This window comes from Urocitellus parryii, chromosome 13 (assembly GCF_045843805.1).
Source record: "Urocitellus parryii isolate mUroPar1 chromosome 13, mUroPar1.hap1, whole genome shotgun sequence".
NCBI classification, from domain to species: domain Eukaryota; kingdom Metazoa; phylum Chordata; class Mammalia; order Rodentia; family Sciuridae; genus Urocitellus; species Urocitellus parryii.
The window spans coordinates 49796022-49808984 of NC_135543.1; the positions used below are offsets into that span (position 1 = coordinate 49796022).

Genomic DNA, 12963 nt, shown 5'->3' on the forward strand with positions numbered 1-12963 from the left:
CCAGCCATTGCCAAATATCTCCCAGATAATTTTGCCCCAGGTTGAGAACTACTGACCTAAAAGAATGACAAGCTAAGTGACAAATTAAAAGTTCCCTAGGAGCTGGGACTGAAGTCTGCATAGGGTGCTATGTGAATACCTAATAGAAACAATATAGCAGGACATGGGTTGTAGAACATAAATGTTAGAACACTTGTCTAATATACAGGAGGCCCTGGGTTCAATTTCCAGCACAAAGGAAGGGACAGAAAAAGGGAGAGAAGGAGGAGAATGGAGAAACAGTCACTCCAGAAAAAAGTAGTATGTGTGAAGGCATGGAAAGGGCAAGAAACTCTAGTGTACTTAGAAAATTCCACCTACTACAGAATGGCTGATTGGTAGAGTTAAAAAGGATTTGAAGAAACACATAATAAATCCTCAGGGAACGATGGCTACTTATGTTTTTTTTTTTTTTTTTTTTTTTTTTTGATGACTACAGGTAGCTACTTAAGGATTTTAAAGCAAGACAGTCATGATCATATTTTACATTCTGGAACAATAACTGGTAACAGATGGAAACAAAGATAGAGGGAAACATGACTGGAATCAAAGGGACCATAAGTATATATTTCAAGAAGTTATAAGTGATTGTTAAGCTTGCTAATGAAATTATGGGATTGGTTTTCCAAAACAAGTATCAAATTTTCTATGTGGATCACTAAATGACAGAAAGTCTTGAGAGTTACATAAGGAAAAAGCAACTTAATTTGGTCCATTTGGGAGTACAAAAGTTTCTTATTCAACTTTTTGACTTTTGTTTTTTAGAAAAAAGAAAAGATCTTCAAATCATCTGTATACTTAAATAGGAACAAAGAATTTTCTTTATAAAAGATTTTTTAAAGTAATATACTTGCATATGCCCCCTCAGTAACTCTTCATTTTTTTAAAATTTTTTTTTTATTAGCTACAACTCTTCATTCTTAAATCTCTACTCTTTATGGCTGAACCACAGCAGCACAATTTGTAGAAGTAGTAACTTCTATAGGCAGTATTATGTCATGTGTCTCAAGGAACTAAATCTATCCAGCACAGAGGTCAGAGACCCATACCCTGTCATGCTTTATCTCCAGATCATAAACTAGCTTATAAGTTTCAATGTAAAGAAAAAGTGTCTGTCTGTATTTCTCCCTCTCAGAATACTCAACACTTACGTATTGTTAATTATTTGAAATCTTTCACCCTTCTTAAATGAAAGATCTTCTGTAGTTCTAGCTTCATAATCATATAAGGCCACAAATATAGTAACACCACCTAGCAAAGGAAAAAAAGACCAAGGTAAATTATATAGATAAACTGAAACAAAAGAGAAATAAAAAAATATTGCCAGCAAAAATCTTATTTTTTCTCTCTAGTTTTCAGAATCTATTTTTGGACAATTGGGGCTTCTAAAAGTTGGGGCTCTGAGCAGCTGGAGTTTAAATAATGAGATGTTCTCTTAAGACCTTCCACAAAATCACTGTAGTTTACATATTCTAAAATTCTATAGACTCGGAAACAAATTTAATTTTGATTCTGAACCAATGCCTCTGGCTTGAAAAGACAGTCAAATTTCGAACCAATTCTTTGGAAGGAAGAACACTACTGGAGCACTATAGACTACTGACATTAATCTTCTCAACTTCTTATAAACAACAGATGAACATTTTCATCTATAATCATTAATACTAAACATTAGGGTTTTAGTAAGATTAACTTACTATATACTTACCTTAAAAATAAAACTGTTGGGTCTGTCGTGGAAATTTAATGGCATGGCCGATATGAATTATAAAGTATAAATTCCAAAAATAACTCATATTTAGCAACATGTGCAGATGCTTAAGAGAACAGCGCACTGAACAGCCAAACTATTATATGTAAGCAAAACAAATAACAATAGAACAAATGTATACAATATGCATGACTTGTCAGTGCTTAAAATTATTTCAGACAGGTATTCTGGCTAAACTTCCCATAATATATAATTCGTTTTTATTGTATATATTTATCACATATGACACAATGTTTTGAAACATGTATACACTGTGAAATGGTTAAATCAAGTTAATTCACATATGCATTGCTTCACATATTTCTTTTTTTTGTGGTGAGAAAACTTAAAATTTCTCAGCAAATTTGAAGACTACAATACATTGTTATTAGCTATGGTCACTAGGTTGTACTATAGACTAGAACTTATTCTTTTTTAATTTTTTTTTTCAGTGCTAGAGATCAAACCCAGGGCATCGCACAAGCAAGGCAAGTGCTCTATCACTGAGCTCTGTTCCAACATATTCTTAATTTCAATATGTATATATTTTACTCAATGTAATTCCACTGACTTGGAAAATATCAATGGTTAGTTTACATCCATCCATCAATAGATTTTTTTTTTTAATGGTAGGAAGAAAGGCAGTTAGTAAAATTACAGACTAAGCAAAAATATGAGATGTAGAAAGCAGTATAAAACCTACTGTCTCTAAATACAAAATGTAGAAAGCAGTATAAAATCTACTGTCTCTAAATACAAAATAATAGCAAACCAAAGTTCATTCATCTGGCTTCTATCCCAAGTTTTAGTCATGTACCAACTACTTTTTGACATCACTACTGAATGTGTAATAACCATTTAAAACATGTACAAAATGAAGCTCTTGATTTTTCTTCTCTAACCTGTATTTACCCAAATCCTCTCTATCTAAGCAAATAGCACTAGAATCAAGTCAGGTAATAACTTGAGCCAATTCTACTACTAATACTACCAGTTCTACATCTATAATATTTTATTTATCTATTTTCCATTTCCACTGCTGCCCCCTTAATCCCAATCCATGTCATTTCTTACCGGGACTGCTGGGGCTATGAGTACTGGCTACTTAATCTACTTCTCCACAGAGCAGCAAGAATGAATTTTTTAAAAAGGGAATTCCATCATGCAAAATCCTTTACATATAATCTTGAGGAGCTTCTTCCCAGCTTCAGAAAAAATCCAAACTCCTTACTAGAGTCTATGTAGCACTAAGTAATAGTGGTATCCTAACATCAATATCACATCATACAACTCTCCTCTCTGCCTACATTGTTCTTCCCACCAGTTCTTAAAAACTTTCCAGTCCATTTCTTTCTCTTGAACTTTGTGTTTGTTATTCCCTCTTCCTAGAAATTCTGCTCTTTCCTCAGGTCTGCAGATAGTTCATTCTCATCAATCAAATATCAGTTAAAATGATTTCTTCTCAAGGAGGCTTTCCCTAATCAACTACAGGATCTTTACCAATTATTCTTGCTAGTTCCTTCATAGAATTAAGAAATACTGATCTCAACTTGTTTAGCTGTTTGTTCACTAATTATTATTCAATCAACATTATTAGGTAAACTCTATCAGGAGAGAAGCCTTGTTTGTCTTGCCCATCTCTTATACCTATATGCAAAGACACTCTGTTTTTTACAGAGTTAATAAGTGAACATCTTTGAATGGGGTATTTCACATGAATAAATACTTTTTCTTTTTCTTCAGTACTGGAGATTGCACCCAGATTGTAGTTCTACCACTAAGCTACATCCCCAGCCACAGCCCTTTTTATTTTGAAATAAATTGCCATAGTTGGCCTCAAACTTGTGATCTTCCTGCCTCAGCCTACACAGTTGTTTGGATTACAGGTGTGCACCACCATGTCCACTATGCATATCAATAAAAATTTAAAGTAACTAAAGTATGTCTTTTAAGTATCAAAATTTATTTTCATCATTTTGAATTAGTAACTTTCAAAAACATATAATCCTGAAAATAAATTAAACTTTTTACTAGTGACAGAAATATCATCATGGCCATAGATTATTGAAATATTTGCAGTCAGAAGGCTGGAATTAGGACTGTGATTGTGGTGATGTCCAATATTCTCCAAATGTTGTCTAACAGAATCAGTGTATGGCAGTCCTCACTTTATTGGTTCAGAGGTGAACAAACTGAGGAGACAAATTTATAATCCATGCTTGTGACAGAGATTTCTCCTTTGCCCCCACAGGCGGTTAATAAGGACATATGTTAGGGCTAGGGTTGTGGCTCAGTGGCAGAGTGCTCACCTAGCATGCATAAGGCACAGGTTTGATCCTCAGCACCACATAAAAACAAAATAATGTGTCCACCTAAAACTAAAAGATACATAAATAAATATTTTTTAAAAAATAAGGACATATGTTACTCCATTTGATGCTGGCAGCTGTTTATGCCTAAGGATAAACAGGAAACAGATGAAATACACCCAAATCCTGTTGATATCATGGAACTGCCACACAAATGAATCTTGAAGTTCATCTTCTTTGCTTTAGCTACCCGTGCTTTGTTATTTCAAGGGAAAAGCATCCTGATGCGGGAGCCCTCATGTAACGTAAGAGCTCATTTTCTCTTTTTCAAGTTTTTAAAATCTACTTTTTTTAGGGCATTCTGTATCCATGGAAGATTGTCAACTATCTCTTCTTGCTGTTCTCTGAAAAGATATGATAATGTAAAAATGGGAGTCCTGCAGTATGACACTGAATCCAAGCTCTTATGATTATAATCTCTGGGGGAAAAAATTTTTCTGAGCCTCAGAATTTTTCTTTTATAAATCATAGTATCTGATAGAAATACTGCATTATTGTGACTGTAATGCCAAATAATTAACACTTATTAAGTAACTACTAGATTACTTTAATACTAGTTAGCACTTTCTAATCCTGAGAAGTTATAAGATTCTTGGAAGAGGAATGTATGTTTTTAATCTTCATTTTCCCAGTGCCTGCCACATATTAATTGCTTAATAATTACTGGTAAGTTAATGAAATAATTAAAAGTATAACCCAAATACACATAAATACTATCAAACTGTCACCAAATTTCCCAGAACCATATCCATATATATATATATTGACTTTAATTTTTATGTTAGATATTGAATTTTCACATACAATTTTTAAAAGTCCTCCAGTAAGATATTTTTCTTAGCAAATAGATCACAAGTATGTACTGCCCAAGGTTATGTTCTCATACAGGCAACATAATTATCCATTTAAATCTCACCTGTTAAACCAGTAGGATATGAACTTGGCACCACTGAGAATGAGGAAGATGCTCCTCCAAAAGGAGTCACCCCTGAGGATCCTCCAAATGGTGTTATGGAAAGATTGCTAAAATTAACCGAAGTTCCTTTTGCTGAAGATGATGGTGACACTGCAGTGTGCTCTGCTCCATAATGGCTGACACTTGTACTGACAGGCTCTGGAGTGTTTTCAGTTCTATATTTAATAGCTGGACTTTTGTTTTCTTTACTTTTAATGCAGCCCATTATCAAATCTACAGAGGAAATAGGCAAATATTTTGAGAAACAGTTAATATACATCATACTTTTAAAAAATACAATGGAAAATATGACTTTAAATAAAGCATCCTCCCAGCCTTGCTACCCAGAAAAAGAGTAGTATTAAATTATGTCCCATTATTCTATATATGACAACTATAAAAACTTAAATTGAGCAGCAAATAAACTACACATAGTAACTTTAAAGGTAATTCTTTTTTAAAAACAGTAATTCTTAGTTGTAGTTTTTCCCATCCTATAACATTCAGAAGAAAGCAGGTGAATGATGACTGCCTGATAAATTCTGAAAGAGTGAACATTCATAACTTCAGTTATGTAATATTAATTCAAAATATAGCTGTAAATATTAAAATAGAAGCAGTCTCAGAAACTCACAGTTGAAGGGTTTTCAGATCACTACTTTAAGTGGACACATTCTAAAGAATGTGACAATTGAATACACACATCAAAACAAGATGGGTCTGGAAATTTAAGTATATACTGAATTTAAATATATACCGAAAACTATGAAGGAATTATAAACTAAACAATAAAAGGCAATTGCTGGGGCTGGCGTTGTAGCTCAGTCGTAGAGTGTGCGCCTATCACACGTGAGGCACTTCTTCCAATCCTCAGCACCACATAAAAATGAAATAAAGATATTGTGTCCACCTACAACTTAAAAAAAAAAAAAAAGGCAATTGCTGCCGGGCAAGTGGTGCACATCTGTAATTCCAGTGGCTTACAAGGATGAGGTAAGAAGATCATGAGTTAAAAGCCAGCCTCAGCAATAGGCGCTAAGTAACTCAGTGAGACCCTCTCTCTAAATTCTAAATACAACAGTTACTAATATGGCATTATGTAAAAATGTGGATGTATAACCGATGTGATTCTGCAATCTTTGTAATGTTTTGAACAACCAATAAAAAAATGAAAATAAAAAATAAAAAAAATTAAAATACAGGGCTGGGGATGTGGCTCAGTGGTTGAGTGCCCCCAAGTACCCCCCCCAAAAAAAAAGGCAACTGCTACTAAAATAAAAGTATTAGGAAAAATCGTCATTTAATGACCCATGAGAAAAAAGCAAAATAAGAAACATGGAGCAGTAAATTATGAAAGGAAAAATGAGTTAGTTGATATGCAGAATAAATAAGTGTAGATGATAAGCTGAATATGGGGAGAGAAAACACAAAGAAAAAGTGGTCATTTATTCATCTTAGTATTTATAGTATTTATTGGACACTTAATTTTTATACATGTGTAATGAATGAAACTACAAACTTTGAAGTCAATCAAGTGGAAAGAAAAACCATAGCTGAAAGGAAACAAGCAGAGAGGGATAAGTTTTTTTTTTTGTTGTTTGGTTTTTTTTGACCAATGAGTTTAATTTCAGATGTATATTGTAGGTGCCTGTGAAGCTTAGTGAAGGATAATAAGTTTAAAGCTCAGAAAAAGGTGGGGAACTAGAGAAAAAAAATAAAATATTTTCACAGTTTAACTCTTTTGGAGATAATAAAACTCACCCAAGGTACAGATTTAAAGGAAAATGAAAAATTAACACAATGCTGGAGGATACCTACATATAAGAGATAAGCAGCAATTACAGCTGTTAATATTTCCATATTGAAAAAGATAATCATAAGCTTAAGACAATGACATGAGTTGGGTGGGAAAGAGCTTCAACTATAACATTTTTATCCTAAAATAAACATAAACAAATAGTGAAAAATGTTAATGTATTAAATGTAGGTAATTATGTAACTATTTTCATGTGAAGTAAGTTGTAATTTTTTAACTAGTGCTAATAAGTAGAATAGTATAGAGGAAATAAAGACACAGACTCTCCAGATAAAAATGACTAACAGTGTTTAAAGACCAAAATGAAGTGACATTTAAACTGATTTTTAAAGGTTAGCTGATTAGAAATTAGAAGCCTGATAGGGGCTTTAGTGTTTCTTTTCAAAGAGCTGAGAATCAAATTCAGGACCCTCCAGTTTAGCTGGCCAGGTAAGTATTCTACCACTGAGCCATACTCCCAGTCTCAGGAATATCCCCCAATCCCTCCCCACCAACGGAGACAGAACCTGGTGTCAGAAAGTTGACCACTGACTTATATCTCCAGTACTTTCTTATTTTGAGACAGTCTCACTAAGTTGCCTAGGTTGGTCTTGAATTTATGATACTCTTGCTTTAGCATCCTCTTGCCTTGGCTGAGATTACCAGGCCTGTGGCACTGTACCCAGTTGGAACATTTCTTAATGTCATGAAGACATAGGATAGATTACAGTACACTGAAGAATACAATAATGACTAGGTCATAAAAATGCGGATAATTTTTGGACTACAGCTTCATCAGCTGAGAACATACATTTACTATCAAGATGGCTTCTATAATTTCTTTGTATAATTTACTGAGCCTCTCCTTCACAGTCTTAATGTAATCTGATACAACAGACATTTGGTTACTGAAAAATCATTCTCCCAGTTTTCTGATAGAAGAACCCTGACTTTATTTACCCTCCTTTCATTTGCCAAGTCATTCAGAGGAGGCTCCACACCTTTCTAGCCCTAATGATTGACTTAAGGCACTCGGGGAGTCTCGTTCCCTTGACAGTTTGCTTGTTGAGCCATGAACACAGGTTTCTAGAAAGTTTTCCTTACTTTCCATTTTTCTTGCACAGATGTTACATTCACAAATATGAATGCCCATATCTGGGGCTGCCATCCAGAGACCTCAAGTACCTACCAGAGGTAACATACCAATATATTGAGAATGGAAGGGCAGGAAGACATAAGGAACTTGGGTCCTAGATAGTGTTACTCAAATATTGTATAAACCTAAAGTCTCTTTTCAACATATCATAAGGACATATCAGCTCTTCTCTTGCCTTCCTTGTGCTTGAGGTCAAATCCAGAACAATCCTGTGCGTACTAGGCAAGCACACTATCTTTCAGCTACATTCCCAGGCTCCAGATATCAGGATTCAATAGCATAACAACAAAGATTTCAAACTTCCCTCAAAGTGTTTATATAATCATAAAATATTCTTTTCTTTTTAAATTTTTTTAGTTGTTGATGGACCTTTACTGTGTTTGCTTATTTATATGTGGTGCTGGGAATCGAACCCAGTGCCTCACACATACAAGGCAATTGCTCTACCACTGCACTACAACTCCAGCCCTCCATAAAATATTAAGTTGTAAAATTTAAACCTTAAAATCATAGGCAAACTATTTTATTCTGATATGTGTATGAATATTTGCTGGAAAACAATGTTTTAACTCTCAATCTGATTTATTACTGCTATTCTGAAGATTTTTTTAAACATGAACTTATTTAAAAATCATGGAAATCTTTCCTGACACTGTCATAAAGTTTTTACCTAAAATTCTTTAAAAAATAAAAAAAAAATCAACTTTGAAGATATAATTTACATACAATAACAGGCAACCATTTTAAGCATAAGGTTCAATGAGTTTTGGCAAATATGTAAAATTATATACTATATTCACAATACAGAATATTCTGATCATCCCAAAAGGTTCAGTTGTACCCTTCTCCAGGCAAATCCTAACTTCAATCCATAACCTCAGCCCTAGGCAATCATGATCTGTTTTTTCTAACTATAGATTTATCTTTTCTATGGTCTTACCTAAATAAAATCATATGTATTTTGTATTTAGCTTTTTCATTAAATACTGTCTGAGATACTTCCATATCATTGCAATGTATCAGTAGTTTGTTAATTTTTATTGCTATGTAGAATTTCATCACTTGCCTATAACCACATTCACTTGTTGATAGGTTTTTCGAGATGTTCCAGTCTGAGGCTATTACAAATGAAGCTACTATAAACATTCCAGTAAGTCTTCAGGGGTGGGGTGAACATGAGTCATTCTCTTCACCACCACCACCAGCAATATCTAGGAATAGAACTGTTTGATCATGTAATATAAAATTATGCCTACTTTTACCACAAAAAGCTATTAAACTATTTTCCATATTGTCTATACCATTTTGCATCCCACCAGTAATCAGTGTGAATTTCAGTTGCTTTACGTCCTCAACAATACTTTTTTCTGTCAAAAACTTATCATATACCTACATGGATTTGGATAGGATCCAAATATTCTGTATAGCTATGTTTTACATTTCCAAGCTTTGGCAATGGAAATCTATTGATATCGAAAGGTATATGACATCATAAAATGCATCTGGCTGAACTGATATTATAAAAATCATATGAACTACATCAAACTCTGGGTTCAATCCACAGTGCAAAGAGAGGGGGGGAGGTTGACTTTTTAAATTTGTTTTAATTAGTTATACATCACAGTAGAATACACTTTGATATATCATACACAGATGGGATATAATTTCTAGTTTTTCTGAGTGTATGTTATAGAATCACATTGGTCATGCAGTCTCTTTCATTCTATTATTTGTCTTATCTCCACATCCTCTCCCCTTCCCTCTACCTAATCTGAGGTAACTCTATCCTCTTCTCTATGTTTCACCCCCCCACACACACACACACCCCTGTGAATTAGGATCCGCATATTAGAGAAAACATTCGCCCTTTGGTTTTTTGGGATTGACTTATTTAATGTGATATTCTCTAACTCCATCCATTTACCCACAAATGCCATAATTTCATTCTTCTTTAAAACTAATATTCCATTGAATATATACACCACATTATTTTTATCCATTCATCTACTGAAAGACACCTAAGTATAGTACTGTATTTATTTAGGATCTTCAAGTTTTTTCTCAAAAATATTTTGTAGTTTTTAATGTTATAGGTCTTGTCCAATTTTTGTTAAGTAAACCTCTAAGCATTTCTTGGTTTTCTAAATACTCTTATAAATGATATTGCTTTATTTCTATTTTCAATTGTTCATGAGACAGATACTCCCTGGGCACACACCTGGAATCCCAATGACTCAGGAGAGGGAGGGAAAAGGACCTCAAGTTTGGGATCCTCAGCAAGACTTTGTCTCAAATTTTAAAATAAAGGATTGGGTATGTCACTCAGTGGTAAAGAAACTCTGGGTCTAATTCCCAATCTAATAATAATGATAATAAAATAATTTTTAAAAAGATACTTCTATACTGATATGTGTATTAACTTGTTATGTTCCTGCTAACCTCTCTGTTATCAGTTCTACCAGTTTTTTAAATATAGGTTCCATAGAATTATCTACATCCAGAAAGATCACATGAACACAAACCAGTTTTATTTTCCTTTCCAATGTATGCCTTTGCCTGCCTGGCTTACTGCACTGGCTTGCTCCTTTACAGTACAATGTTGATAGAAGTGAAGAGAGAAAACATCTTTGCCATGGCTCCTGATATTAAGTGAAAAACATTCAATCTATCTATACCTCTAAGTTGTCTGAAGGATTTTTTGGTAGTTGACTGTCCTCAGGCTGAAGAAATTTCCCTTGAAATTCTTTGTTTGCCTGAGAGTTTTAAATCATTAATGGGGATGTTGAATTTCTTCCAGTTTCCCTATTTGTACTTATATAATCATATAGGTCTTTTTTAGTCAACTTATAAGGTGAATTACATTGATTTTTCAATGTTAAATCAAACTTGGAACCTTTGAATTCTTGGGATGAAGAACATTTGGTCACAGTATATCACCCTTTTAATATATTCCTGAAAGTTAATATTTTGTAAACTATTTTTGGGTCTGTGGTCAAGAGACATTATTTTTTAATTTTCTTGTGAATTTTGTGTTGCTTCTGGTATTAGACTAATCATGTTGGCCTCATGAAATGAGTTGGGAAGAATTCCCCATACGTGTGTGTATTTGTATGTGTGTGTATTTTTAAAGAATTTAAGACAGGTATTACTTGTTCCTTAAATGTTGAAAAGAATTCACCAGAGAAGCTATTAGGGCCTGGAGTTTTCAATTATAAATTAAGTATCTTTAATATATAGCACTATTTATATTCTTGATTTTGTTTCTTGCATTAACTTCCAAGGATTTCTTAAACTCATCCCAATTTTTAAATTAATATCAGCATAAAGTCATTTACAACATTCCATTATTACTCTAGTTTAGCCCCACCCTCCCCCAGCAAGGCCCAAGGCTCTTTGGGAGTTTTCACTAAATGCCCCGAGTGATCAACAAGGACTTTTCCCCCTCTGGTTAGTAAAAGCTCAAATACCTACCACTCATCTATGACCCCAGATGTACGTCAGGTCACATTAATTTGGCCCCTCTTTGTGTGGTTTTATAGTCTCACTCTATGCCTACATTAAGAAAAAGTAAAAAGACTTCTATGCACATGCACACTTTTAACATTATTTATCTACATTGTGTCGGCTGGAACTTTTCTTTTCCTCTGCAAACTCTAGCTACCTCCGTTTCCATAAATTCTGAAGTCTGTCTCTTCAACTTGTTAAGGCCATCATTCTCTACCTTTGCTGAGGGGTTTAGGTAACTGAAAACTGCACCTGATTTCTAGTCTTTCAGGGATCACTGTGTGTAGTGCTATTATCCACTGTCTAAAAAAAAAAAAAAAAAAAAAAAATCACTGTTTCAATTTATTTTGTCCAGGTTTCACGCTTTTGGGGAAGGAGGCTGGGGATGGATTAAATTCATCATGACCACTTAATTTGTTCTTAAAAGTTTAAATCCAGAAAAATATTTCATTCCTTGATTTTAATATCATCAAAGTGCAGAGGGTATTACTTTCTAAATAAATCTGTACTTCGGGGCTGAGGTTTTGGCTCAGTGGCAGAGCGTTTGCCTTGAATATGTGAGGCACTGGGTTCGATCCTCAGCACCACAGAAAAATAAATAGATTGTGTCCATGTGTAACTAAAAATATTAATAAATCTGTACTTCAGTTCGTATAACAGAATTTATTCCTTAATAATAAATCACCTTCAAATAAATTTTAGGTGTTTCACTATAATCTGTTAAAAGTACTCTGTGGCATTTTTCTTTTGTACAAGTCGAAGAAAGGAAACATTTTAAAGTACTCATTTATGTATCTGATTAGTTTAAACTTTATACTCAGCTTTAGATAGGCTCTTTTAGATGGGAAGAGGGGTTCTTATAAAGATAAGCATAATAAAAGAAGGAATATATAAAAATCAGAAGCTATAGAATAATCTGATTATAATGATTGCAGTCTTACTACTATAATCACTGTTTTATTGTCAGGAGTTTATTGCTTCCCTTCCATTATGTGGACATAGCATCTCTATTTTTGTACTTTTCTTTTTTGCAGTGCTGAAGATCGAAGCTAGCACCTCTTACAAGCTACACAAGTACTCTGCCACCAGACTACACCTCTGGTCCTTGTTCTTCTGATGTTTTAAAACCAACTACTTCACTTTCTACTGACACAGCCATTCCCTATCTCACAATTTCTACATACTTTATTCATTTGTGACTGACTTAAGGGTCTCTCAATATTCCACAATCATGTGATTTGCCTATTTTGGGACTTTGCATTTGAATGAGCAAAATTAAAAGAATATGAAGTACTATCCAATTGCCTTAACCTTGTAACCAGTTATGAATTGGCTGTTGGTTCATCCCATGGTTTCTTCGTGAGCCTGGAAGGAACCAGGATGACTGATCAGTAT

At 33.8% G+C, this 12963-nt stretch overlaps 1 protein-coding gene across 3 annotated transcripts in view; it reads right to left on the minus strand.

Moving 5' to 3' along the window:
- Yes1 (YES proto-oncogene 1, Src family tyrosine kinase) overlaps positions 1 to 12963 on the minus strand; it is a 66435-nt gene that overhangs the window by 17754 nt on the left and 35718 nt on the right. For all 3 annotated transcript variants that reach the window (XM_077792163.1, XM_077792164.1, XM_077792162.1), the window contains exons 2-3: positions 5075 to 5347; positions 1191 to 1290 (exon numbers count right to left, since the gene is read on the minus strand). In XM_077792163.1, coding sequence (XP_077648289.1) covers positions 1191 to 1290; positions 5075 to 5339 — 365 coding nt within the window. In that variant the 5' untranslated portion in view covers positions 5340 to 5347. The remainder of the gene's footprint in view (positions 1 to 1190; positions 1291 to 5074; positions 5348 to 12963) is intronic.